This window comes from Pezoporus occidentalis, unplaced genomic scaffold (genome assembly GCF_034315485.1).
Source record: "Pezoporus occidentalis ecotype Australia unplaced genomic scaffold, CSIRO_AGI_Poc_V1 ctg6, whole genome shotgun sequence".
Taxonomy (NCBI): domain Eukaryota; kingdom Metazoa; phylum Chordata; class Aves; order Psittaciformes; family Psittacidae; genus Pezoporus; species Pezoporus occidentalis.
The window spans coordinates 2755487-2781829 of NW_026915943.1; the positions used below are offsets into that span (position 1 = coordinate 2755487).

A 26343-nucleotide genomic window follows, 5' to 3' on the forward strand; every position below is an offset into this window, starting at 1 on the left:
TGAAAACATGATTTGATGATGCTGAAAACATCCAATAAACCTGTGCAGAAACTCTGATCACGATGAGATCCAGTTAAAGGTCACATTTGCAAGAGCAATCCATCACCAGTAGCATGGAATTGTGTGATTTCAAGTGGAGAAGCCATGACATCGAACCTAAGAGCATCCTTGCTGAGCTAAATGAGTGAGGTATGAGAGGACCATCTTGATCCAGCCTAGTTAAGGTAGATCACAGGCAGAGCCTGACCACACACAAGTATCCACCTTGATATTCCAGCAGTATCCTGGATAAAAGAGGGAATAGTCAGAACCCGAGGGCTAGACTCACAAAACATGGAGGATGTATACACAGTGTGAGCTGCTTACAGACTGATGGGCCAAGCTTACTGAACATCAGGTACTTCAGTTCAGAGGCTGCATTACTGCCACAGAGTAATTCTAAGCCTGCAGAAATACCCACTGATCCCTATGGCTTTACAATCATGACCTATTCCATGCAATGACCATAATGTTTCAGATTCTCAGCTGGCTTTATTAAGAAACAGAAGATCAACTGGTTCTATCTTAAGAGAATGTAAAGAACCAGTTCTCATCAGTCTTGCAGGACAGTAGTTTTATCCTCAGTGACAGCTGGATTACACTTACTATGCCAAAGAAGTGACTTAATGTTGTTTAAAAAGCAGCAATTTCCCAACAGATAGTGATTGCAGAGAAAAGGCTAAATGATGCCCAGCCCCCATGTTGGCATGATGTAAGGCCAGAAACTGTAATGACTCTTAAGGCTCCTTTATATAAAAGAAAAGTCAGAGAATTAGCCAAAATTTGCTCATCTGAGACTCATGAACTTTTAGTGATACAATTGCTTAACCACTCTCAAAACACCCTGTTTTAATGGGAGCCGCTTAACCGTGGAATATTTATTGTGTTGTGGTGCTGTGAAAGATCTATTCTTCAAACTAGCCAAGTTAACATGAACCCCACATGGTCCAGTCCATCACTGCTGTTTTCAGTCAATAAAGTCCACAACACAAAGCACAACGGATCCAAACAAATACAGCTTCATGGTGGAACTGCTGAGGTCACATTTGGAGATAGATAGGGAGGAATACTGAACTAAAACAGGCTTGCTGGGAATTAGCCCTAATTGTTGGAGAAAACCAATAGGGAATGAAATAGTCCATCCATTGCCCATTGAGCGGGTCCATAAATTTGCACTGATGCTGGTACAGCTGATACAAGAGAAAGAAGATTTACTCATCACAGTTATGCCTAAAGGTCAGTGGAGACCAGCACTTGCTTCTTACACCACTGGACATATGCTGTTCTCAGCCTGAGACATGACCTAATCAGACCCAACATCTTGTGATCTAATGGTCGAAGCCAGACTGATGAAATCACCATTTCCACTGGTTTTGGCCAAGTTTAAACGACAGCTAGAACACAAGCTTTCAGTCCATTCATCTTTCCCTTTGTCATTGTATGTGACCAAGACTGCATGGACTGCTGCAGAGAAGTGCCTTAAAGTAAGAACCTAAATTCATCCTGAAGCTGTCAGAAGTTTGATGGATCTCTGGTTGGCCAGGGCATGATTTCTCAGCTATCAGATTGGAAGTAGGGATCTGTATTTGAAATGGAAGTTGTATTTTCTATCTTAGTGTGAGTTTTCTCCCTGCCTTTAGTGTGCCCTTTCCATCTGCTGACCACAAAGATATTTGGACTTTAGAAGAATTGGACTCCTCACAGAAATAACAACAACTTATATCAACCATTACCCTTTTTCCTCCACCACACAAGGGTCTCCTTATAGGCATTTTCAATAAACAAAGGGCAAGGGAGTAAAAGGGTATTCAAATGAAAGCCTCCCTCAGTACTTTTACTTCAAATGTTTTGGCTGGTTTTAGTCTTTTATTGCATTTTTAATAAAAAGCTTAGAAGGCCTTAAAGGATAAGTTCATCTTGGCAATGGGTAGGCTAAAATCTGCACTCACAATCCCAACTACATCAAAACCTTTATGTTTTGTACAGTGATAGTTCCTGTTAACACTGTTGACTCTCCAGGTTCGCTTATTCCTTCACAGTTCACAAAGCAGAGCCTGTGATAGCCTTGGGTAGCAGCGCTGGGCTGCATGTACTTTATTCCTGACCTGGTTTCAGGATGGTTCCCTCGGAGAGAAGTCTTCTCTCCACACAACCACACAAATAAAATGGGGAAGATCACAAGTTCACAGATCAGCAAGTTATGGCTCTGCGAGGCTGAGGATGAAATCCCTGCTGGTACAAAACATGTTTTGCCCTCCAACAACTGTTAAAGGACCAAGTTAAGGCCTTCAGGAGAGGTTTTGCAATTTAGTACTGAGCCAGGATGGGTTCTGATGGTACCTTCTGAAGCTGAGCTTTGAAGACCCTTTGCTCCCATAATTTCAATTGCTCCAGACTAGTGTTTCTCACTACATTGCAAGGGTACTGAGACAAACAAGCTACAAGCGGAAGGAAGATCACTCCAAGTGGCATTTGATTACAAGCTGTGCCAAATAACTTTTTCTTAGGTCCTTAAGATGTAAAATATATGGATTTTTATCAATTTCATGTGTTGTATCCAGAGATTTTGCTCTTTTGCTCTTCCCCGTGTGTTTAAAGCTAAGAAAAAGACAAATCACTGAGTTCTTAGGCATTAAAGAAGGCTCTAGCCTGCAGTAAGGTACAAGTTGATATCACATAACCGATGATGTAGTATCCATCTTTTACAGAAACATTTTTACCCCTTAATGAAAAAAAGGATTGTTTAAAGGAGAAATTATATGAGCATTTTCCAAGGATGGATTTTTATCTTGGTGGCCTTGGGCATGACTTGACTTTAGGATGAAATTTTGTCCAGAGAAGCTGTGGCTGCCCCATCCCTGGCAGTGTTCAAGGCCAGGTTGGACACAGGGGCTTGGAGCAAGCTGCTCTAATGGAAGGGGTCCCTGCCCGTGGCAGGGGCTGGAGCTGGATGAGCTTTAAGGTCCCTTCCAACACAAACCAGTCTGGGATTCTATGTTGGTATAAATAGGATCAAGCTACCAGATTTCATGAGACGCAGCCATGCAAGCCTAGCCCCAGTCTCTGGTCAGGTTTGTTCTCTTTGCCTTTTCAAAATGTGGAATAAAACATCCTAACTTCTAATTTCTTTACTGAATCCCATCTTCCAGTCCCCAACTCCTATCATTAAAAGCACAGCCCATGATTTTATGTCTCCACTGCCAATTTAGGACCACCATATACAAAGTCCTATTCTAATTACTGCTCTTCTCCAGTGTACTTTTAAGGGTCTGAAGCACTGCACTGGATGTCAACCATGCATAAAGTGAGTCATTACAAATGAGTGATTGAGAAGGAATCCTTATCTGTATGCAGGTCAATGTACAACCACTGTCAACTGCCCAGAAAAAGTCAGTACACTTATTATACACAGAACATAATTTCTATTGCTGCTTTGTATAATCAGCTTCCCAATGATACTAGTGAATACCATGCATGTCAAGATGTCAACTACCGAGCACAGAACAGGGTGAAAATCACTGATTTAAATTTGAGGAGAGGGAAGGGCAACACCAGATCACTTAATTCTTTCAAGAATGATTTTGCATCCAAGCATAATATTGTTTCGATATGCCTGGGATTGGACTGATGCATCAGGGAGATCCCTCTGGGAAACAGTGCATTCCCAAATTCAAATAACCTGACTCACTTCTTCATTTCCTTGCACTCAGCAAATATGTCTTATAGTGCATAGCTTGTTGCCTCTTGATTAGCCAGCAATACCTAGTCCAGTTTGAATAGGTCAAGAATGAGACTATATCACATAGTAAGTTCGATTTCACATTACAGCACAGGCCATTCCCTTCTTGCCACTATACTCAGACAACAAGAGGTCAAGAGAGCTGCCCTGTAATGAGTTGCCAGAACTTGGAGAATGAAGTCCTTTGCTAGGGCTTATTAAGAGGTGAAGGGAGATAGGTCACCAAAACCCTGGGATACAGAGGATCTGTGATGGCAGACCCTGGAAAAACAGGGTTAGGATGGGTGTTTCATAGACTCATAGAATAGTTAGGGTTGGAAAGGACCTTAAGATCATCTAGTTCCAACCCCCAATTAATATAATAATATAATATTAATATAATAAGATAATCCTTAATTATATTTCTTGTACTGGGTTATAAAGGACCCTTTTATATTTGCTTGTGCAACAGTACTAAGATGTAAAAGGGAAGAGATTTAATTCTCCCATGGAGAAATCAAAACGCCCCTTTTGCTGCTCAGTACAGGATACCTCTGGACTTACCTCTGCACCTTGCTCCAAAAGGCTTTCTTTCTACTTAAGGACCTACCAAAAAAGAAGTGCATACTGAGGGAAACAGGATCCTAAGAAACTGAACTGTGCATGAAGAGGTGAAGCATGTTTAAGAAGCATTGTTCCAGAGTGAAAATCTGAGGTAGTATGGCAGCAGCCCTGTGTCAGATATATCTCAGCCCTATCACCAGATATACTGGTAGCGGTTACACATATAAAACAAACCCTCCCCAGTATCATTACTTCTTCCTGTAATGCAGTGCAGAGTAGAATTCACAAGAAATTGAATTGCCAAGATTTTCTACGCAGACACAGGCTAAGTGGAATGAAAAAAGACACCGTAAACAGGAAACAGGAATCTCTGTAATATTATCATCTTGTGAAAACTAAAGGGTTTATCAGCAATCTGTGCTCCTCTAAGGTTCCTTCTAAAGGCAGGTGAAATCTTATCTTAGAAAGACTGAGTCTAAGGTTCAAAGACGGTCTGGTTTCACTTTCTACATATGACAATACACAGAGGTGAGGCACTGGCACAGGGTGCCCAGAGAAGCTGTGGCTGCTCCATCCTTGTCAGTGTTCAGGAGCAAGTTGGACACGGGGGCTCGGAGCAAGCTGCTCTAGTGGAAGGTGTCCCTGCCCATGGCAGGGGGTTGGAGCTGGATGAGCTTTGAGGTCCCTTCCAACCCAAACCACTCTGGGATTCTATGATTCTATGATCCCATACAGACTGATACCTTCTAAATGAATACATATTTCAGAGAGGCATTAATCTTGATCTGAAAGTGTTAAAAGATGGAATCTGGGTTTCCAGATGATTATGTTCTTCTCAGCATCTGCATCTCAATGTGGTTTACAAAAGGGGCTGTCCTTGACACTAGCCCACGCAGGCACAGTCCTAGAGATTTCACTGGGACTGAACATGGTCTTATTGCTTTGCTGAGTTGAGGTGGATTTATGCAAGTACCTGGCTCATTCATTTAATAATACTTCTATTTGGTCCTGCTTCATAGGACAAGGAAAATCTGGCCCCTTTAGTCCCTTCTACAGTACCTCCATGCTGCATAGGTGGCAGTGTGTTGTTACATGTACTAAGATATTAGATTGGATATAAGGAGGAAATTCTTTCCTGTTAGGGTGCTGAGGCACTGGAATGGGTTGCCCAGGGAGGCTGTGAATGCTCCATCCTTGGCAGTGTTCAAGACCAGGTTGGACGAGGCCTTGGGTGATATGGTTTAGTGTGAGGTGTCCCTCCCCATGGCAGGGGGGTTGGAACTTGAAGGTCTTAAGGTCCTTTCCAACCCTAACTATTCTATGATTCTATGATTCTAACATGCTTGCTCACTCTATTTTCATCCTCCAAGAAGAGCACCATGCATCCTGTGAGTAACTCTGTCTTTCAGACTAAGTCATCAATTCAGTGGAAAGGTCCAGGTTAGAAATGGAAGTTTACAAATCACCTCAGCTGTGGTTTTAGCTGTGAGGCACAATAACCTGAATGTTACAAGCAGCTCAGTGAGGAAAAAGGTCTTGGAATGATGCTCAAGTTTGTCTCAAATAACCTCGCAGTGCCAAAGAAACTTTGCACTAGATGGATTTATAAAAGCAGTATAAGGAAAGCTTATAAATCATCTGTACAGGAACCTGCAGGTTAACAAAGGGAAAGTGGATTCTGTTTGTGTGTAGAAATAAGCAGTTTCCCAAATCCACCCCTGCAATCCCCAAACCTCTGGATAAACTCAGAGTAATGACTCAATTATGAACTATGCTACAAAATCACTAGAAATACACTACTTTTCCCCTTATAGTGGTCTTGTAAAGGAACTCATAGAGTATGGAACTGAAGATATCAATATGGGGAAGGGAAAAGCCTGACACTAAACTTATCCTCCTATCAATGCTGGATAGTTTCCCTCTCTACACCTGCAAAAGTTGTGATCAGCCTAGTTTTAGCCCCAGGCAAATAGGCCTCCTCTTTTGTTTATTCAGTTTTCATTTCCAAGAAGCTTTCTAACATCTAACCTGAATGATGATAGTCAAAAGGGTTTTCTTTTTATATCCTTTGTACCACTTTATTCACATTGCCCCATCTTTGGAAGTCACCCTCTTAGAATACTTGCAAGCGGTTAACCTGATTTTCTTTACACATGGTAGTAATTCCTTAGTGAAAATGCAGTTTATGTGATTTTTCCATTGTACGCAGCCTCCTAACAGGTGCTTTTTTTGGTCATTTTGCTCAAAATTAACCTCATTTCATTGCCTATACAGAGCTGCCCTGGATTTTTGGCCTAGTTCTACCCCAGCTGTGCAAGGTAAAGAAGCTGTTACTGCTGTAGTCTCTTGTTTGTGAGCACAAAAGCCAGAAGACTTATGTTCCATAGGTTCTGAGTATTTAACATATTGTAGCATTTCTCAGTGTGGCCTCTAAAAACTAATTGCATTTGGAAGAAAAGGGTCCTGAATGTTTTTTTTTCTTTAGCCTTCATTTCAGATACCTGATGCAAGTTTTGAGCAAGATGAAGGAAGGTCACAGCTCCAAACCTATACAAAACTGCCCATAAGCTTCTATCTTCTTGGTAGGTGCTTGTATTATTAAATACTTCTAGCCTGTAGAAGTACCACTTACTATTTACTTGACAGGGGACAGTGCTACAGTCTTATATGAACCTCATGTGACACTCAGCATCCTCTAGCTGAGCCTAGAAAAGCACAGCCTTTGAATTCCAAAGGGAAATGAAACTTGAAGGATTGCCATCTCCTCCTTCTTGTTTGCAGCCGCCTAAGGAATATTTACTCATCTCCTAAATAGCAAACCAGACCCTTTGGTGGCTACTGGGATTCATCAAGAACTAACACCAGAACAAGCAGTTATATGTAGACCATCGATTACATTCATAGCAACATAATGAACAATAGCAAGCCTAGGTGGCTTTAATGGGGTTATTTATTATATTACTCTACGCTCAGCAATGGAAGCAGAATTATTTATGTAGTTGAGCTCTGGCATTTCTGCTTCCAGTCATGCCTACATGTGCTTTACTGGAACACATTTATAGCACTTCTATAGCAGATCAAAGCCTGAATGTTTCACAGTTTAAAGCAAACAAGACCCAGCAGTAAGTCACTGCTGACGTTACCGATTGAGCAATCATGTCCAGTCCAGTTGGGATCGCAGCTGCAGAGTCCAGTATCCGGGAGGAAGGTCCCATGGCCGGAGCATTGGTCCAGACAAGTGGCTCTTGGGGTCTCACAGTTTGTTCCTCCCCAGCCCACTGAACAGTGACACTCTCCTCGCACGCACACGCCTCGTCCCGAGCAGGTAGGATCCATGCAGTCCACTATATGGGAGAAGAAAGAGGATACAGATAGGGAAAGCAAATGAGGATTTCATGAGAAAAAGCCATCAGACTGCCATCTACATAAAGCTACTTATATATCTTTAGGTCCTTTCCAACACTAACAATTCTATGATTCTATATAGTATCTCAAGGCTCCAACCAGAAAGCAAAGCCCCATTGTGCACAAAGCAGATGCCTCATGCAAGAATCGTCGGACAGTTTGGGCTGCAGTGGACCTTCAAAGGTCATTTAGTCCAACTTCCCCTGCAAGAAGCAGGGACATCTTTAAGTAGAGCAAGAAGACAGTGTCCCAAAAAGGCAGTGAGACCTAAAACAGTGTCACGGAAAGCAGAGAAAAATTCAATTATTCAACTCTTTTATCCAGGCCTAAATAAATGATCCTCCTGGTAAGAACAGCCTAATATCAATTAAGAATAGAATAAGAGTAATATTCTCCTGCACACATATCGTGCCTCCATTTATTCCATTAGAATAACCTAAATTACTATTGCTAATGAATTCAAAGCTGAGCTCTAGTTTTTCTGAGAGAGAATTTTACACAAAGATTCAGCAGAAGTTAATGTCCTTATTCAGCAAAAGACATGCTGAAATTGAAGAGCGTGCTGAAATCTATACAGGTTTCACAGACACTTACATAAATTTCACATTAAATAGATCCTTTGAGAGTTTTCTGGAGTAGGAATTCAACAAAATCATATATTTTTAGTCCTGATGGTTTAATTTTTGACTTATTAATAATATTCTTTTATGTTCTGGTTGTTTCCCCACTCAAAGAGGCACTTTCCTACCAAGACTTGAGACCCTTCAGTTACAGGGTATCGCGATGCACACCGAAAGGCTGGATGTAGTGCTACCTGCTTCCTGAGTTATGTGTTTTGGAGACAGCTATCAGACAACCCTGCCCATGGGGGGATTTTCACCCAGCAATCAAAACCTATGACACCCAAGTAAAGGATTGGAGGAGTCAATCATCTCTTTGTATATAAAAGCTCATAGAACAGCCTAAAGAAATTCTTCTCACCTCTTGTAAGGGTGTGTGGCAGCACCCTGGGGACCAGTGACAAGTGTCTGGCTAAGCAGCAAAGTGAATGCTGTCCAGCTCCTAATAGAAAAGAGCAGAACACACTGCCACACACCCAGCAGGTTTGTGGTCTGTTTCTTCCCCTCGTATAAAAGCTAATCAGAATCCCAATGACCTGCTTAAGATCCAGAAACGTTAAAAGGAAACACAACAGCTGCTCAGGTCATTCCCTGGCTTCTCAAACCCTTCTCAGCCTGACAAGTAATTGCTCACCTATTACAATCCCAAGGCACGTGAGAGCTTTTGGGGTTTTGTTTGATTCCCAGAGCCCTGCTCACAGCTGAAGATTGTAAGAGGCTGGAAAGGATGAGTCTATAAATCTCCTTCACTGTGAGTGAGCTGGGAGCTCGGGTGCCAATTTTAGCATGAGACCCTTGAAGCCCTGGCCCTGTTCTTTCTCAGCAGTAATAAGTATGAAAAGGACTAAGAGATGGACCAGCAGCCCTGTATACGTTCTCCACAGATGGTTTGATCATAGGGAACAAAGATCACAGGCTAACTGACAAGAGGCTACCTCCAGGCAATTAATCATCCCCTCTGAAGGTCAATTGGGAAAAAAGGTGAGTTTTACAGGGGCTCCATTGCAGGAGGCAGACAATCTGCTATCTCAGCTCGAACACAGGCGATTATAAGAGGGGAATGTGCATGTCAGAACCCCCCATTTATCATAATCCCAAGGCCATTTTTCATGTTGAAATGAGCCCTTTCAGAAAATGTCACACACAATGGTTACTTTAATCTCAGCCTCACTAGCTGTATCTCTTTAGGCTTTCTGCACCATCAGAAGGGCCCTGGGACAGGATTACAGGCTTCTGCTTTCTTCTTAATCAATTGCTTAGTGGATTTGGAGTACAAAGGTTTATTTTTAGGGAGTTCTGCTCGACAAATTTAGCTGCTCAGCTCTGGGAGGAGCAGAGATGGGGAGCAGGGCAGGAAAGCAGAGCTCACAAAATCTGGTACAGGTGGAGAAAGAAAAGAGTTTTGCATATATATCTGTGTTGCTGCTTGGAAAATGTCCCAAATGGTCTAATTCCTGCTTGGAAAATGCCCCATTTATAGTTCAGCCTTGTGCAGAATCTTTGCCAGGGAAGATAAATCATGCAGCAAGCCAAGGTTAGTGCCTCTTCTATGCTTTTCCCCAATATGCTTCATGCTTCATTGGTCACACAAGTTATTAGGGCCTATTCGGTACCCAAAGAGCAACTTCTCATTTTTCACTGCTTAAATTCGCTCCTTTCCCTTTAATGTCTCGCTGGCTTAGCCCATACCTTATAAAATATGAGCCAATAAACTAAGGAAGGAGGCAAAAGAAAAGCTCATGTAAGATTGTTGGCTGATGTTTTATAAACATTGCTGAACTTCTATAGAGAGGGGGGAGAAAGAAAAGACAGAAGAAACCCTGGAATGAAACCCCCATTATAAACACGGCCTAAGCAGTGAAGCTACAAGAACTGAGAAATAATAAACCCTAATCAATTCCAGATGGTTCTTCTTAGAGCAGAAATTAAAAAGTAAAAGCAATTTAAAAAATAGTATAAATCAACTTTTTTTTTCTTTTACTAGATCTGAAGATATTCATATATAAATGTCCTCAAGATTTCCCACGTGGCATATTTCATCCCCCCTCCCCTTCACAACACAATACAAATTATGCTTTGAGTATGAAAACCAAATGCATACTTGGAAAAATACGAAAGAGATCATAAGAAAAATCATGTTCTCTTTGTTCTTCATTGGTTTTCAAGTTTTTACCTAGTGGGACTGACACTGTCCCCTCCAACATGAAATAACTGAGCAACGTCTGGCTTTTCTGCTTGAAATGGGAGCAGAGGAATAAAAGGTTCCTGTGAGAACCTTACTCTGATTTACACACTTTAAACACCTCTGGCTGGAGGCAAAATCAGATCGTTTCATTTCTGTTTAGCCAGTAAAGATAGGATCTAGTAAATAGGAAGATGCTTTAAAGATCCTTCAGTAGTCACCACCTTTGGGTTTCGCATGCCCCACGGCTTCATTGAATTGTGCATTCTTAAGCCAAAATGAAGCTTTCTCAAGAGCTGGCTTATTGTTGCAAGAGCTGATACTGTCTTCATCTAACATTTACTGGCACTGAAGCTATGTTACATGGAGATGTCCCACTCCAATACGTTTAACACATCAAAAGGATTGATAGATGAGATGCCATTTGAACGGCTGAATCCAATTCAGCCTATTTTCATTGTCTGTGAAATAAAGCCACTCCAGATCAATCTTTATCCTGCTCACGAAGAACATCATAAGTTAATTCAAGTTCTTATACGTGTATCGAGTCTATCTTAAATCTATGGGGTGGAGCAGAGCCTTTAGGTATGCATCTATAGAGGAATAATTGAAATGTAATTATTTATCAGGTCATCTGCATTGAATTTTAACAAGAGTTTTCAAAAGTGTTGAACGTTATTCTTTAAATCAGGCACTTTTGGATGCATTTTTATAACTGTCCAAATGATTTGTGCACTCACAAAACACCACTTTTTCATTTAGCAATAAGAAGCAGTCACAGACTGGGGAAGATAAAGGTTTATGGTGGCAGGTGACTCCCTACACAAAAAAGATTGAAGATAAGTGCTAAAAGGCACTGTATTTCTGAGCCATAAATCTAAATGTAAATGAAAAATGTTTGGGGGCTAATGTGTGAAAAAAGCAATGGAAAAGCCATTAAAATAATATCTGATTTTGAAGCAGAATTTAATTCAAGTCCTGAGCATTTCTAAGCTTTTAAAGCTGACAAGAATCAGAGACTTTCTCTCACATGCCACCATTTTGGGGATGGAAGCAACTGAAATCGCTTGGCATAGCCCAGCAGAGAAGAAAGCACTGTAAAAGTAATTATACGTTTCAATGTGTAAATGGAAACGGTGCTTTAATACGAACATTTGAACATATGATTAGATGCTCTGGTCTTTCAACTCAATTTGTCTGTCTGAAGCACTTGATGGCTTTTCATCCAATTATTGGACAAATATGATAGCTAATGACAAGTTATGACAACATATCATTTTTAGGTTGCATCCATCTATTGTGGCTCTAAGGTGCCTATTACTGTTCTGTTTAAGCGCCAGTCCCATTCTGAATTGCCTCCATCCATGTAATTACGTGAAGGTAAAGGCTAATTGAATGTGTGGTGCAAATACCTTCTTCACAGCTTTCTCCTTTGTATCCTGGGTTGCAGATACAGGTCCCCATGATGCACGTGCCATGGTTATTGCAGGAGACATCGATGCACTGGTTGGTTGGGACATCACATTCTGCTCCCTTCCAGCCACTGTGGCACAGGCACCTTCCCTTCATGTACTGCCCGTTTCCACTGCACAGCACAGGGCAGGATGCTGGGGACAGATAATAAGACAACACATCAGAACACAACTGTACATGGCTATCAGTTCAACAAAGAGCCCAGGAGTCCAGAATGGGGCTGGAACTAGATGATCTTAAGATCTTTTCCAACCCGAACTATTCAATGATTCTATGATTCATATTCTTCATACACAGTTTTCAGTGGGGTATGTTGCTCTTTTCTTTGCCAAACCCGATTCTTTTATGGGGATGACATCCAGCTGTTGACTGTGTGCTCCTGTGACTGTTTAAACCAAACAAACAATGCTCTTGAATTAGAATGTCTCCTTGCTTTGTGTCTCATCCTTTTTGTCACTAACTAGCCTCTTGTATTCTGACTTTTCAATGTACTGGTGTCTTCTTTCAGCAGCACCACTGACCTTAGCTTGCTTATCAGTAACTCTTAGCTGCTGCCAAACTTCATACTTCCCTTGACACTGCCTCTGCTGAACACAAATCACTCCTTGTTCTGTCGGAATCCTCAGCATTACGGGTTCCAGTTGCTTTGCTCAGAGTCCAGAATGCCACGTTGAGACTGTTGCCCTGATTCACCTCTTGTCATGCCATAAACTACCAACTTTCTCCACCAAAAGAGTTGTCAAGCATTGGAACAGGCTGCTCAGGGAAGTGGTGGAGTCACCATCCCCGGAGGTAGCTCAAAAGACATGTAGATGTGGCACTTAGGGACATGGTTTAGTGGTGGACTTTAGGGGTTAACAGAAGGCATCAAGGACTGGACCCTAGCCTCCGGGACCAAAGCTTGGGTAATGAGTGCTCTCTAAGCTTCCTTCATGTCCTCTCTGAAGATGCCTTCTCCCTTTTCCATCCTCCACCCTTTTCCATCCTTCACACCTGCCACTTTACACTCCTTTTGTCCTCTGCTCTGATTTTTCCAAGGAAGCTGCTGATTTCTGTCCCTCAGAAACAAAAGCTGCCCCTGTTCACTATCCCTTGACACTTCTTGCTTAAGCCCTGTTCCCTTCCAGTTCATTTTGCTTCAACTCAGCTGCAAGGACATAGATTCAACACAGACTTCTCTTGTTCACTGTTGCGCATCAGCATTAGGTGAGAGAAGCTGAACTTGTCATCTGCCCCCCACAAAGGCAATTTGTGGATGTTTTTATGCAGGACAGATGTGAAAGGAATATTCCAGTCTTGTGTTTAATTCAACTGCATTAGGCATGTGATGAACGCAATGTATCTCTTTAGCTTCGTTTCTGACTCTGATTATACACAGGAAGAGGTATTAACATGGTTGGGGAACATTCCTCTCCTTCTCTTCCCATCTTTTCAGCTAGCGACTGCATAATGCACATCCAGTGTTGCTTCCATGTGTTCTTATAGTCAAGCTGGTTCGAGTGTAACAGAATTATAGCAACCTCACTGAAACTCAAAGCACTGCCAGCTCTGTTAAGCCCATTTGATATGCAGGGAACTATATTTGCCTGACCAAGATAAAAGAGGTTTAGAAGATAAACGAGTTTGGCAACTGTTATTACTAAAGAGCCCTCTGTTCACTTTAAAGGAAGGACATTGCAGTGTTGTGTTTCAAGTGCACCGTTTGCAGGGAGATATCTACCTATACAACACAAGACATCAGCTGCTTCAGATACCCTGTGTTTTGTGCATGGTTCACAGCAAACTCACTCTGTAATTTCACTTTTCAGCTTGCCTGATGGAATTTTCCTCCTGTCTCAGATTTCACATGCTCAGTAATGGACCCTGTTCTTTCAAGGCACTGGAAAAGGATCATATGCAGCTCTTTTCAGCAAGGAGAAAGAATGATTGCCTTTAACCAGTGGGAGAGTGCTGAGAAAGACTGAAATGTTTTCTGACAAGACAGCTGATCACTCAGTACAAGACCAGATAAATTGCTGGCCATCTGCAACAAGACTGGTGCTCTACAGAGTCCTCTATGGGGAACACCTTCAACAACCTGGGAAGTGCTGCTGCAAATGTCAAGGCAATGGCAAGAACAAAACCTCCTTTGTAGCACACCATAATGAATAAAGACAAAAGAGGTGTCTGGAGTTTTTCCACTGCTACTTGTGTGACTCTTTTCCATACATAAAAGATTTACAAGTATTGTTTGATCATTCAGATTCCAACAAACAAGATCCAAGATGCCGAAGTTACAGTCATTCCCTAGTGTGACTCATGGTAGTAGCAACCCAAATGCACTCCACTTTCCTGGTAAAGTTTAGCATCAGTGAGTAAGATCATTCCATTGTTTAATTTATACAGAACTTTATAACACCATCTCCCATGGAACCATAGAATTAACCAGGTTGGAAAAGACCTCTAAGACCAAGTCCAACCTTCACCCCAGCACTGCCAAGTCCACCGCTAACCCGTGCCACTAAGGGTATTGAATACTAACGAAGGCCCATGAATACACCCCTGTGATTTGTTCTCATTTATTCAGTTTAAATTAATTGGTTAATAATACATTCATAATTAACCCTTATTAAAAGCAGAAGGGCTTTTTCTGCTCTATAGTCTCCCACTTATTTGGATGGTGAATTATGAGGCTGATTTGAAACAAAGGAACACTCAGGAGATCTATGACCTAGAAATCTTCACGTGGGCACAGACCTGCTTATTTAAGGATTACTGCTCAGTACAAGGACCAGTGTATTGCTGCAGATGGATACTGCATTACACATGCCACAGTTGCTGCCCTCTGAGGGATTATAGGTCAAATCCAGCATCTTAGATTCCCCTGAAACCAACAGGAAGCCAATGCTGGGGCCCTCCTATCTCATGCTCATGGGAAGATGAGCCTTTTAACAAGGCCACTGGGTGGAAATGCATACCCAAATAGCATTTTGACACTCTGGGTATTAATCTGTCTTCCTAAAGGTGGATCTGCACCCAGATGAGTCTGAACTAAATGATATAGTAGAATAAAAGGTGTTCATATCAGCTGGAATAAAGACTGTAGTGAAATGGGACTTAGTTACTCACGTGGCTCAACTGAAGTGTGAGAAAGCTGGTTTATAACCCATGAAGGGATGTGAGCCCCTCTGAAAGTGAATTCAGAACAAAAGCTTATATATTCTGACTTACAGCAAAGGAGCTTCTCTTTTACTGACTCTACAGGGAGCCTTGGGGGGAACAAGCCCTGAACTTCTGCCCCTATCTAAAGTTGGGAGGTATGAGCAGGAATATGCTGTGGGAGATGGGGGGAAAAATACCCCTCCTTTTGTCTCCAGCTCCAGGGATTTGAAAAGGAGCTTGGAAATGCAAACCAAGTGTAAGGAAATGCAAACCAAGTGTAACCTGAGTCAGCAAGAAGTTTGACAGATCAGCTCTCAGGGATGCAGACTGCCACATCCATCTTAGTGGGCTGTGAACTTTGAAACACCTCTGGGGTTTTAGCCTGGACCAAAGTGGTTCAGCACAGAGCTCCCCTCCTGCCTGTGGGGTTTGCAGCCCTCCCTATCTCTGTCTTTTGGCTGGGCTACAGTGATTGACCCACGCTTGGCTGGAGGAGGAGAGGACATGGGGTTGGACAGAGTTTAGCTCTCCCTCTTGGGAAGGAGCCAGTCTGCCTTCCAAAGAAGTGATGGGCTGGGGTGAAGGCCTGACCTGTAGCCTCAGCAAAGCTCCTTGTGTGGGCATTAGCTTTTTACACTCCCTCCCTCCCCACATTTATAAATCTGCATTTAGTTTCTGGGACTGTTGGAGCCAAAACCCAAAAGGCCTCAAAAAGGTTGACGCGTTCTGGTATTTCCCACATGCAGCGTTTTGATTTCCTGGTCTGAAACGTGTTCTCACTCTTAGTACTTCAGTTTGGTTTTTAAATGTTTAAATAACCTAAAAGTCTTCAGGTCACACAGAACTCCTTCCAAAAATATTTATTAAAAGTACTTATCGCTTGAGCAGAAAAATGTTTTATATTGTTTTCTGGGGTAAGTCTCCTTCCCAGTTCTCCCAGTGTTTTCACTTTTGGCCAGAGTATCCAGTTTTTCCTGCCATTACCCCACTCCAAGCCCGACTTTACCCCTGCCCCACACCCCCAGCCAGGCTGTCAGTGATCATCCAGAGCTCGGGCAGATTTGCAAGGCCTGCAGCAATGAAAAAGGCACTTGATTTTCATAGAGTCATAGAATCACAGCCTGGTTTTGGTTGTAGGGACCTTAAAGCTCATCCAGTTCCAACCCCTTGCCACGGGAAGGGACACCTTCCACTAGAGCAACTTGCTCCAAGCCCCTGTGTCCAACCTGGCCTTGAACACTGCCAGGGATGGGGCAGGGACAACCCACAACTTCTCAGTGTCTTAGGAAGTATCATTATAGGGTTTGCCACACAGTGGTCGCATGCTCTGCTGAACAAACAATAATGCCACATTTATAAGTCATGGGGTTGAAAGTCCCTTCCAGAGAGAAGATTCCCAGTATGACTCTTTGCCTGTCCGTACGCAGCTTGGGGTTGTGTTGTTGCTAAGGTCACAGCAATCACCACCTAGTAGGAAACAAATCCACAGATCTGACCTGTTTCCATTGTACTGCAGCATCCCCAAGCAGGTTGTACAAGCATGAATATAACATCCACAAGAATTAACCAAAGGGGAGGGGGGAACAGTTAATCAAGTATAAATTCCTACCTCTGCCACAGTCAGGGCCCAGAAAGCCAAGGAAGCAATGGCAAGTCCCAGACACGCAGTCTCCATTCCCGTAGCAGTTACTGGGACAATTATCCACTGATTCTGGAAAACAGAGGAAAAATCAGATAATTCCTTAGGCAAGGGAAAACCTCTGAGCTTGGGAGGTTTTGGATGACAGGACAGCTGAAACTTCAAAGTAATCACTACACTTGGGGATGAAAGCATTAGTCTGAGCTTCACCAAAGACACTCAATCATTGGCAGCAATGGATGGTTCCATTGTAACACATTACTGAGGAGTGACTGCAAATCCCATGGTTAAATCACGGCTGCTCAGCACCCACCAGGCTTTGTCTTCACTCAGTACCTGAAAACTTCCACGAGTCATAGAATCATAGAATCATAGAATAGTTTGGGTTGGAAAGGACCTTAAGTTCATCCAGTTCCAACCCCCCTGCCATGAGCACACTAAACCATGGCACCCAAGGCATGGCCTGGCCTTGAACACTGCCAGGGATGGAGCATTCACAACCTCCCTGGGCAACCCATTCCAGTGCCTCAGCACCCTAACAGGAAAGAATTTCCTCCTTATATCCAATCTAAACTTCCCCTGTTTAATTTTTAACCCGTTACCCCTTGTCCTATCACTACAGTCCCTAATGAAGAGTCCCTCCCCAGCATCCCTATAGGCCCCCTTCAGATACTGGAAGCTGCTCTGAGGACTCCACACAGCTTCTCTTCTCCAGGCTCAACAGCCCCAACTTTCTCAGCCTGTCTTCATACCGGAGGTGCTCCAGTCCCTGATCATCCTCATGGCCTCCTCTGGACTTGTTCCAGCAGTTCCATGTCATTTTTATGTTGAGGACACCAGAACTGCACACAATGCTGCAGGTGAGGTCTCACAAGAGCAGAGCAGAGGGGCAGGATCCCCTCCTTCGACCTGCTGGTCACGCTCCTTTTGATGCAGCCCAGGATACGGTTGCTTTCTGGGCTGTGAGCGCACACTGAAGCCGGCTCATGTTCATTTTCTCATCAACCAACACCCCCAAGTCCTTCTCCACAGGGCTGCTCTGAATCTCTTCTTTGCCCAACCTGTAGCTGTGCCTGGGATTGCTCCATCTTTTCCTGCTGCTTACTTATCCAGCTTTTCCCCCTCTTTGAATGGGTTGGAGAGAAGCAACACACACCATTCTCACTGCAGAACATGCACCTTTGGTCTGGTTTTGTTGAACTGGGTGAGTGAAAACGGGGCATTTATTTGTGCCAAGCAGAGCTGAGCTACAGTAGCAATGTTCCCTAGGAAGTTACTGAACAGAGACTCCTGGTTCACCCTGTCCTGCTGGAAGATTCTACCTCACCAAATACCTTGTCATTTGTTCTGCAGTACTATACAAACAGCTATAATATTGCACGTTGGTGGAACAGGGATGGGACCATTCCACACTTCCTTCTGTTTCTAGTTATCATTTGAAATTCCCTGACTTTGGCAAAAACACTGGCTATTCATCTTTCCAGGGAAGTTAGCAGGTAAGCCCAATGTTATCTAGCACTTCTATTGTGAGGGCAGTTCAGAATACTGGGGCTAAATTATCTGTCGTAAGAGAAGGACACAAGCTGGTAAACATCAGCTATCAAAAAGAGCATGAAAATGATTTTACTTTCTTGACTAAACTATGACTGAAGACTGAGTAAATGTGAGTAGGGCTTGGAAAGGCGATGGAATACCACGGTTCATCCCACACTATTATTTCATATGTTCTTAGGGGGCGATGTGTACCAGATTCAAACTGGATTCAGTCGTACAGGAGAGGCACTGGTGGTATATCTGTTGTGGAGTGTGACCCATGTGCATAATGCCTGTGCTTTAGACTCCATGAGTCCTTGTGGTAGCAAAGATTTGTAACTCCCTACCGGCGCAAGTGAAGAGAAACAGCTGCAGCAGAGATGTGCAGATTAGTCTCTAATCACAACTGAAAGGAAGCCTGTTTCTGGATGGGTGTTCTCCCAGTGACACAGGTTTCGGAAGGACATTTTAAAGGATGTGGTGTAATTTCAGCGTTCCTAAAGGGCAACAATGGTTTTAAAGGCTAAAACCAGTTTCAAGCATGTATGTTTTAAGCCTTGGCACCAGACATCTCATTATCAGATAGCTTCATGCAGCAAGGAAGCTACAAGGAAATGCTGTCAGTTTTCTAACACTTAAGCTCTCTAGTTAAGCAGAGATTCACTTTACGGTGTATGGAAATCCAATCACAGCATGCAGTCAACACCTGGGGCCCGAGCTGCCACCTTTATTCCAATCAAATCACAGCCATGCTTCCTAGAATAAACAGCAACTCAGGCCTTGTGCATTTACACTGACACTGAGTCAGTGTATACCAACACAGATTTAATACCAGGTCTCAACACAAATCTATGCTCTAAATGAGAAGTTAATGTTAGTCTGGATATTTATAAGCTTCAGAACTTTGTGATGGTTTAATTTTACTGCTGAAAACAAACGTTTTGATTTATGTGTTTTTTGCATGCGTTTTTGCCTCTATTCATTTCTTATAATGCTTATATCCTTCTTGTCTTCAAGAAATAGATGCAGAAATGTAGAAAAAGAAGTTACTTATTTACACACATATAAAGACTGCAGAGTGGGAGCACTGTGAAACAAGATAATGAAAGGGGCAAGGAGATTTAAGAGCTCCTGCTGCTGCAAGAATCAGTTGTTTTCCTCTAATCCTCTCATCCTAGAATCATAGAATCATAGAATAGTTAGGGTGGGAAAGGACCTTAAGATCATCAAGTTCCAACCCCTGCCATGGGGAGAGACACCTCACACTAAACCATACCACCCAAGGCCTCGTTTAACCTGGCCTCGAACCCTGCCAGGGATGGAGCATTCACAACCTCCCTGGGCAACCCATTCCAGTGCCTCATCACCCTCACAGGAAAGAATTTCCTCCTAATACCCGATCTAAACTTCCCCTGTTTAAGTTTTAACCCATTACCCCTTGTCCTATCACTACAGTGATACCCTAGGCACAACTCTAAGCTCCCTCTTCTTGTGCTGGTTCTGGCACTTGTCAGACCCTTCAATGAGCTGATTAAGCTCAAAAGGTGGCAAAAAAACTTAATCCAGCAGAGAAAAAGCCAAGTGAATTGTTTCCTATGGTGTGAAAACCGGGAACAGAAGGAGTAGGGCCTATTCAGTATCATAGATGTCGCATGCAACCTCACCATCACACTGCCACACTGAGCCTGGCCTGAGGTCTGAAAGCCTGTAGCAACACTGCATAAACGTAGAATCCTAGAGTGGTACGGGTTGGAAGGGGCCTTAAAGCTCATCCAGTTCCAATGCCCTGCCATAGGCAGGGACACCTTCCACTAGAGCAGCTTGCTCCAAGTCCTGTCCAACCTGGCCTTTTCCATAAAGGAAGTGTTAAATGAATTTGCTTTTTTATCTTGTAAACTCCAGAGTTACTGAGAACAAAGCAGGTTTGGGACTTAGGCTTGTGATCAGCAAGACACAGAATCATAGAATCAGCCAGGCTGGGAAAGCTCTTTAAGCTCATCCAGTCCAACCGTTCCGAGCACTGCCAAGGCCACCACTGCCCCATGGCACTGAGGCCTCGTCTCCACGGGGTGTGAACCCTTGCAGGGCCGGTGACTGCAGCCCTGCCCTGGGCAGCCTGTTCCAATGCCTGAGCACCCTCTGGGGCAGGAATTGTTCCTCAGCTCCATCTAAACCTGCCCTGGTGCAGCTTGAGGCCGTTTCCTCTTGTCCCATCCCTTGTTCCTTGGGAGCAGAGCCCAGCCCCTCCTGGCTCCATCCTCCTCTCAGGCACTTGTAGGGAGTGATCAGGTCCCCCCTGAGCCTTCTCTTGTCCAGACTGACCCCCCCAGGTGCCTCAGCCGTTCCCCATCACACTTGTGCTCCAGGCCCTGCACCAGCTCCGTTGCCCTTCTCTGGCCCCTCTCCAGCACCTCAACCTGTATCCTCAGGTACCATCACAAACTGGAATTTCTTTCCATGTTGCAGACTGCAAGCATTACCAAGCTATATTCACTTAAGACTTCCCATAAAACCCCTGTCTTCATCCCAGGACTGAATTTCATTCCAGTGGTTATAGATTGTACCAGGAACAGCTGAGCTGATTTTTTGGCCCTTCTGGGATGTACACATAACGTGTCCACACATCCATGCACACTGCTCTAATGCCTACATTTCAGACTAAGCAGGAGGAGGTGGGTGACTTGGCATAAGAAATTAGGGAGCCACGATGAGGGAATCCTGGAAAGAACAAAGGATTGAGTGGGCCAAGTCTTAGCATTTGGAAATTGCCTGATTATTATCCAGTGGGTCTTAGATGACACAAGAGAGCAAACTTTACCACTCAGGAAGCCCTAACTTAGTGGCATGAAGCAATTGTCTGCCTTTTACATCCACAGTCAACATTGCTACAGAGGTGACAAACTCAAGCAATACATAAAAGAGGTCACTGCAAGTTGGGACTAAGTTCTAGTCTCCTTTCTATAGCTAATTCTGCAAGCTGCACATGTAATCATAAGGATATTTTCCAATTTATACAGAATTCCATATGGCGTTTTATGAACAGTGCCATGGGAACTGTGCTAAAGGACCGTGAGGATGTGTTCTTTTGTTTTCCTTAATTGTTAAAGTTCATTGTGAGACCATGGTCAATCCTTGCTTAGAAAGAGATAGACGTTCCCAGTTCTCAGCCTGACTCCCACAGCTTTCTCTTGGCTTCCAAATCTCTGAAGGGATCTGATTGACACCAGCTGGTAAGGGCAAAGATTATTCATTAGAGGGTCAGCCAATTAATAATGCATGATGTTTTCCCAGGGTTTTGCTATCGTGTCCAAAGAGAACATTGAAAATGCAGCTCCCCTGACACCTTTCAACAAGCAACAGCAGCAGGAGCAAAGCTCCTGAAAGCAAACAACTCCCGCTGGGAAAGACCTCCAAGACTCGAGGTGATGGGGCTTCTAATGGGGACTGCAGGAGCTTGTGTATGGGAGTAATTGTCCTGTCAGCTTCAGAATCTAATTAGCAACTGAGAAAACAAGGGATTTCCTGAATAACTGGTCTAAACACCCAGACATCGTTTACTCCTCTGAGAGGAGGAAATGGCATAATGAGATACATGGTCTTCAGATCCACACTGCCCACGTTGGAGAGTGGTATGGAAATGCCTTTTCTGACACAGCAGGTACTTCCTATGCTAGTCCAGCCCACCTCGCTCAGGAAAAGAAGGATGTACAGAACTGATTCTATAATAGAAACACAGCCTGGTTTGTGTTGGAAAGTACCTTAAAGCTCATCCAGCTCCAGCCCTTGCCACAGGCAGGGACCCCTTCCACTAGAGCAGCTTGCTCCAAGCCCCTGTGTCCAACCTGGCCTTGAACACTGCCACGGATGGGGCAGCCACAGCTTCTCTGGGCACCCTGTGCCAGCGCCTCAGCACCATCACAGGGAAGAGCTTCTGCCTAAGAGCTCATCTCAGTCTCTCCTCGGGCAGGTTAAAGCCATTCCCCTTGGCCTGTCCCTACAGGCCCTTGTCCAAAGCCCCTCTCCAGGTTTCTTACAGCCCCTTTAGCTACTGCATTCATAAAAATGAAAGATGGAAACCATTCATTAAGTGTGAAAGCCAAGGCTTCTCCAAGAACAAAACTCTTCTTCTGAAGCACTCTTTAAGCTCCTTCCCACACAGAGCTTTAACTATCAAAGCAGAGAAAGAAACACATCATGCTCTGGAACAAACCTGCTTTACTTCATGCACCACGTTGACTTACAGCTGCTGGGGATACTTTGAGATTTTGCCATTTGTCTCAAGGGACTCTTTTCAGTACAAGTAACCTCACAGCCGGTAGATTTTGAGGGAAACTTGGCTGAAACCTTTCCCTCATTGGTTGTTTTCCCACTGCAATCACTCCTTACCCTGAGAGAAGTTGTAAACTGGCACAATCCTGCCCATACCCTCAATACGACTTCACACTACATTGTCTTTCACTTAGGAACATCACCGGGTTCAGTAGGAGACTGCTAATTGTTCCCATTCCCAGGTTTTTTTAGGCTGGCAACCTCAGGCATAGACAAATACACTGTTTGCTTCGCATCATGGATGTGACAGCAGCAAAGCTCCCAGGCTAATGGCCTGCTCAGGGGACCACTTTGCTGCTGACAAAAAGCCCTGCGAAAGCCAACTCTACTCTGGTGAGCTCTGTAGACAGCCTGGCTTACAATTACCTCCATGAATCACCTTTATCCAGATGAAATGCAACAAACATATTAAGGAGGCAGACAAACTGTTAGACCCTTGATGGACTTCTTATATATATACTCACTATGTTTGCTGGTCAGCGGTGTAGCTACTCAACAGTATTTCCGCCTTATTTATCTACTATGCAACGTTCAACTTCATGGCTTGGTTCTCTGTCTTTGGGCCAGAGGCTGAGGCAGATGTTTGCCTGACACCAAACCCTATTAAAGGCTGCAGTAACACAATTGTCTGTTAAAGATAAATATTTTATAGCCTGCACTTGCCACCAAGCATCATCATTCCCTGGGCATTTAGAGGCAACTATCTATTGGCAAGGCAAAAATAGTTCTCTAGCTGGCAACTGAAGGCAGCATCTTGCCTGGGAGTTAATAAGCACCAGGACTGCTTTCTAAGAACTCATTAAATGCCATTCAGTGCAGTGTGGTTGGAGGAATTCAAATGTAACTGTTTCATTCCACAACCCCAAAGAGCTGCTCTGGAACTGGCAGTGTTTGGTGTCACAAACTTGTAGGAATAGCACTGCACTAGAAGAATCAATCAATTTCTGGAATGAATGATAGAATCATACAATTTCTAGAAGGTTTGTGTTGGAAGGGAACTTAAAGCTCATCCAGCTCCAACCCCTGCCACAGGCAGGGACCCCTTCCACTAGAGCAGCTTGCTCCAAGCCCCTGTGTCCAACCTGGCCTTGAACACTGCCAGGGATGGGGCAGCCACAGCTCCTCTGGGCACCCTGTGCAGCGCCTCAGCACCCTCACAGGGAAGAGCTTCTGCCTAAGAGCTCATCTCAGTCTCCCCTCTGGCAGGTTAAAGCCATTCCCCTTGGCCTGTCCCTACAGGCCCTTGTCCCAAGCCCCTCTCCAGCTTTCCTGCAGCCCCTTCAGGCACTGGAGCTGCTCTGAGGTCTCCCCTTCAGGAGCCTTCTCTTCTCCAGGCTGACCCAGCCCAGCTCTCTCAGCCTGGCTCCAGAGCAGAGCTGCTCCAGCCCTTGCAGCATCTCCATGGCCTCCTCTGGCCTCGCTCCAACAGCTCCACGTCCCTCTTGTGCTGCTGCCCCAGAGCTGGATCAGGGCTGCAGGGGGGCTCTCCCCTTCACACAGCAGAGGGGCAGGATCCCCTCCCTGAGCTGCTGCTCATGCTCTGGGGGTGCAGCCCAGCACATGGTGGGGATTGGGTTCTGGGCTCAAGTGCACACTGAAGCTGGGTCATGGGGAGCTTCTCCTTGACCAACACCTCCAGTTATTTCACCTTCTTCTCTGCTGCTGCAACAGAGCAACCTTATCAAGCCATGGATTCTTTCTCCTAGACCCACTTTGTCCAGGATAAAGCTGCCACCTACAAGCTCATTGCAATAACATCTCTCTTTCACAGAGATGCCCCGGCTACGTTAGCAATAATTTCAATAGGAAGCCAGGCAGTAGAACATGAAAGGCAAAGATGACTCTGAAGCTCTGTGAACACATTTAATTTACTTCCCAGTTGCAGAGCTTGCAGTCTTGTTTATGTTTCAAAGAAATGATGCGACTCAATTGAATTTCACTGCGGGATGGGTTGGATTCGAAGCCTTAGAGAGCTGTCACCTGCCCTTGTAATTGTGATAACAATGTCAAGGGAGACGTGGAGATGAGAGGGGATAAAACAGGTTTCAGATATCTTGAAATCTCAGAGCTGATATTATGAGCCCAAAGAAAAGAAAGGGGAGAAAGATATCCTGGAAACAAAGGAAATGTGGAAATGCTGGGTCTGGTATTCTCTTCCTCTTCCTTCCCCAGCTGAAGTTTGAAAGGACCAATTCCTTCTCATGGTACATCCTCACCTGCTGAGATTTCACTTTTTTCCTGCTTCATTTGTGTTTTATAAGGCTTTTACATTTCTAGCTCAAGTAATCCACACCTGGCAGCCAGGGATGTGAATGTCTTGACAGCATCATGGAAACTCAGTCATTATTTCTGAGTGCTCTTTCACAGTTTCCTCTTGTGCAGGGCACACAGTGAGATGCTGATGCTGTTAATGCCACTTGATGTTGTGCCAGGTTTTGATGTTTTTTTCTGTTTCTGAAGGCTGGGAGGTCTGTTTTAATTAAAGATCCATGCATATAACCCTGTTTTGCTCTCATATCCCCGTGGAACTCTAATCTTCACATGCAGGTATATAAGGATGCTAAATTAGGAAAAGGCCACAGGCAGGCAGGCCCTTAAACAACTCCTGAAATTACTCCTGATTCTGGAAAATCAGAGTGAAATCACAGTATCCAATTGCATGTTCCTCTCTCCACACCCTTTTCCTATGAGAACTTTAACAAAGAAGCAGTTTGCAATGGCAGATACCCCACATCTCCATCAGTGCTCTGACAGCAAATACCTGCTCCAGCCAACAGCGACTCCGGAGCCTGGATCACTTCAGCAGGTGATGGTGAAGCACAAAAGGTTTGGTGTTCAGGATCACTTTGGGTTACTTATTGAAATCATCAAGAGCTGCTGAGTCTGCCAAATTTGACAGCACATCATGTGAGTACATTTCCCCTCGAGATGCCTGTGCTTTCCCTTCTAGGCCTGGCTTGAGCTGTCTCTCCAGGTACAGGAATAGCTCGCAGCACAATAACGTTGCTCTTTCTCACACTGTTTCAAGCACATTGGACTCCAAGTATAGCTTGGAAATACCACAGAAACAGCTCTTTTTTTGTGCACTATTTTTGAACTTCTGTTCTACAGAAACAGGGACCAAGTGGGAATAGTTTGGGGAGAAAATAAAGAAAAGAACAAGACCGACCATTTCAGAAGCCTGGGCCACACTTGGTCTGAGTTTGGTTTGTCCTTTGAGAAGGAGCTGTATCTCATGGATTCATTCCCTTCTCCTACTGCTTCCTTTTTAAGAAGAAAACTGTCTAGTGTAGAACACCTCTTAATCTAAAGCTATTGGATGGTTGAAAGCACAAGGTGAAATGGGGTTTCAAAAGCATTTGGGCACTGGTCTATGGATGCTACCATTTAAGTTAATGGTATGATCTCCTTTGATTTCACCAGCATTTAGCAACCCCTGCTAATGTATTTCTGCTCTCATAGGGATATACAGGGAACGCTGTTTTCTTCCCTGAGAATGTGAGCAATGCTAAAAGCATGAAAGGGTCTATGATATACAGTTCTTAAGGAACTGTACATTTACCATCTGAAAAACTCTGTTCCAAATCACTTGAAAGGTGATCACAGGTTAGAACAAAGAAGCCAGGACTGATTTAAACAAAGAGTAGCTGTTGGGCTGAAGCCTTCTTCTTCCTTCTACCATGCAGCTTGTAAGCACAGT

The 26343-nt window shown here is 43.9% G+C and overlaps 1 protein-coding gene across 11 annotated transcripts in view; it reads right to left on the minus strand.

Moving 5' to 3' along the window:
* The window catches only part of TENM4 (teneurin transmembrane protein 4), a 1625418-nt gene that overhangs the window by 140199 nt on the left and 1458876 nt on the right, over positions 1-26343 (minus strand). For all 11 annotated transcript variants that reach the window (XM_062639041.1, XM_062639042.1, XM_062639047.1 and 8 more), the window contains 3 exons: positions 16752-16853; positions 11941-12135; positions 7465-7665 (listed from right to left, as the gene is read on the minus strand). In XM_062639041.1, coding sequence (XP_062495025.1) covers positions 7465-7665; positions 11941-12135; positions 16752-16853 — 498 coding nt within the window. The remainder of the gene's footprint in view (positions 1-7464; positions 7666-11940; positions 12136-16751; positions 16854-26343) is intronic.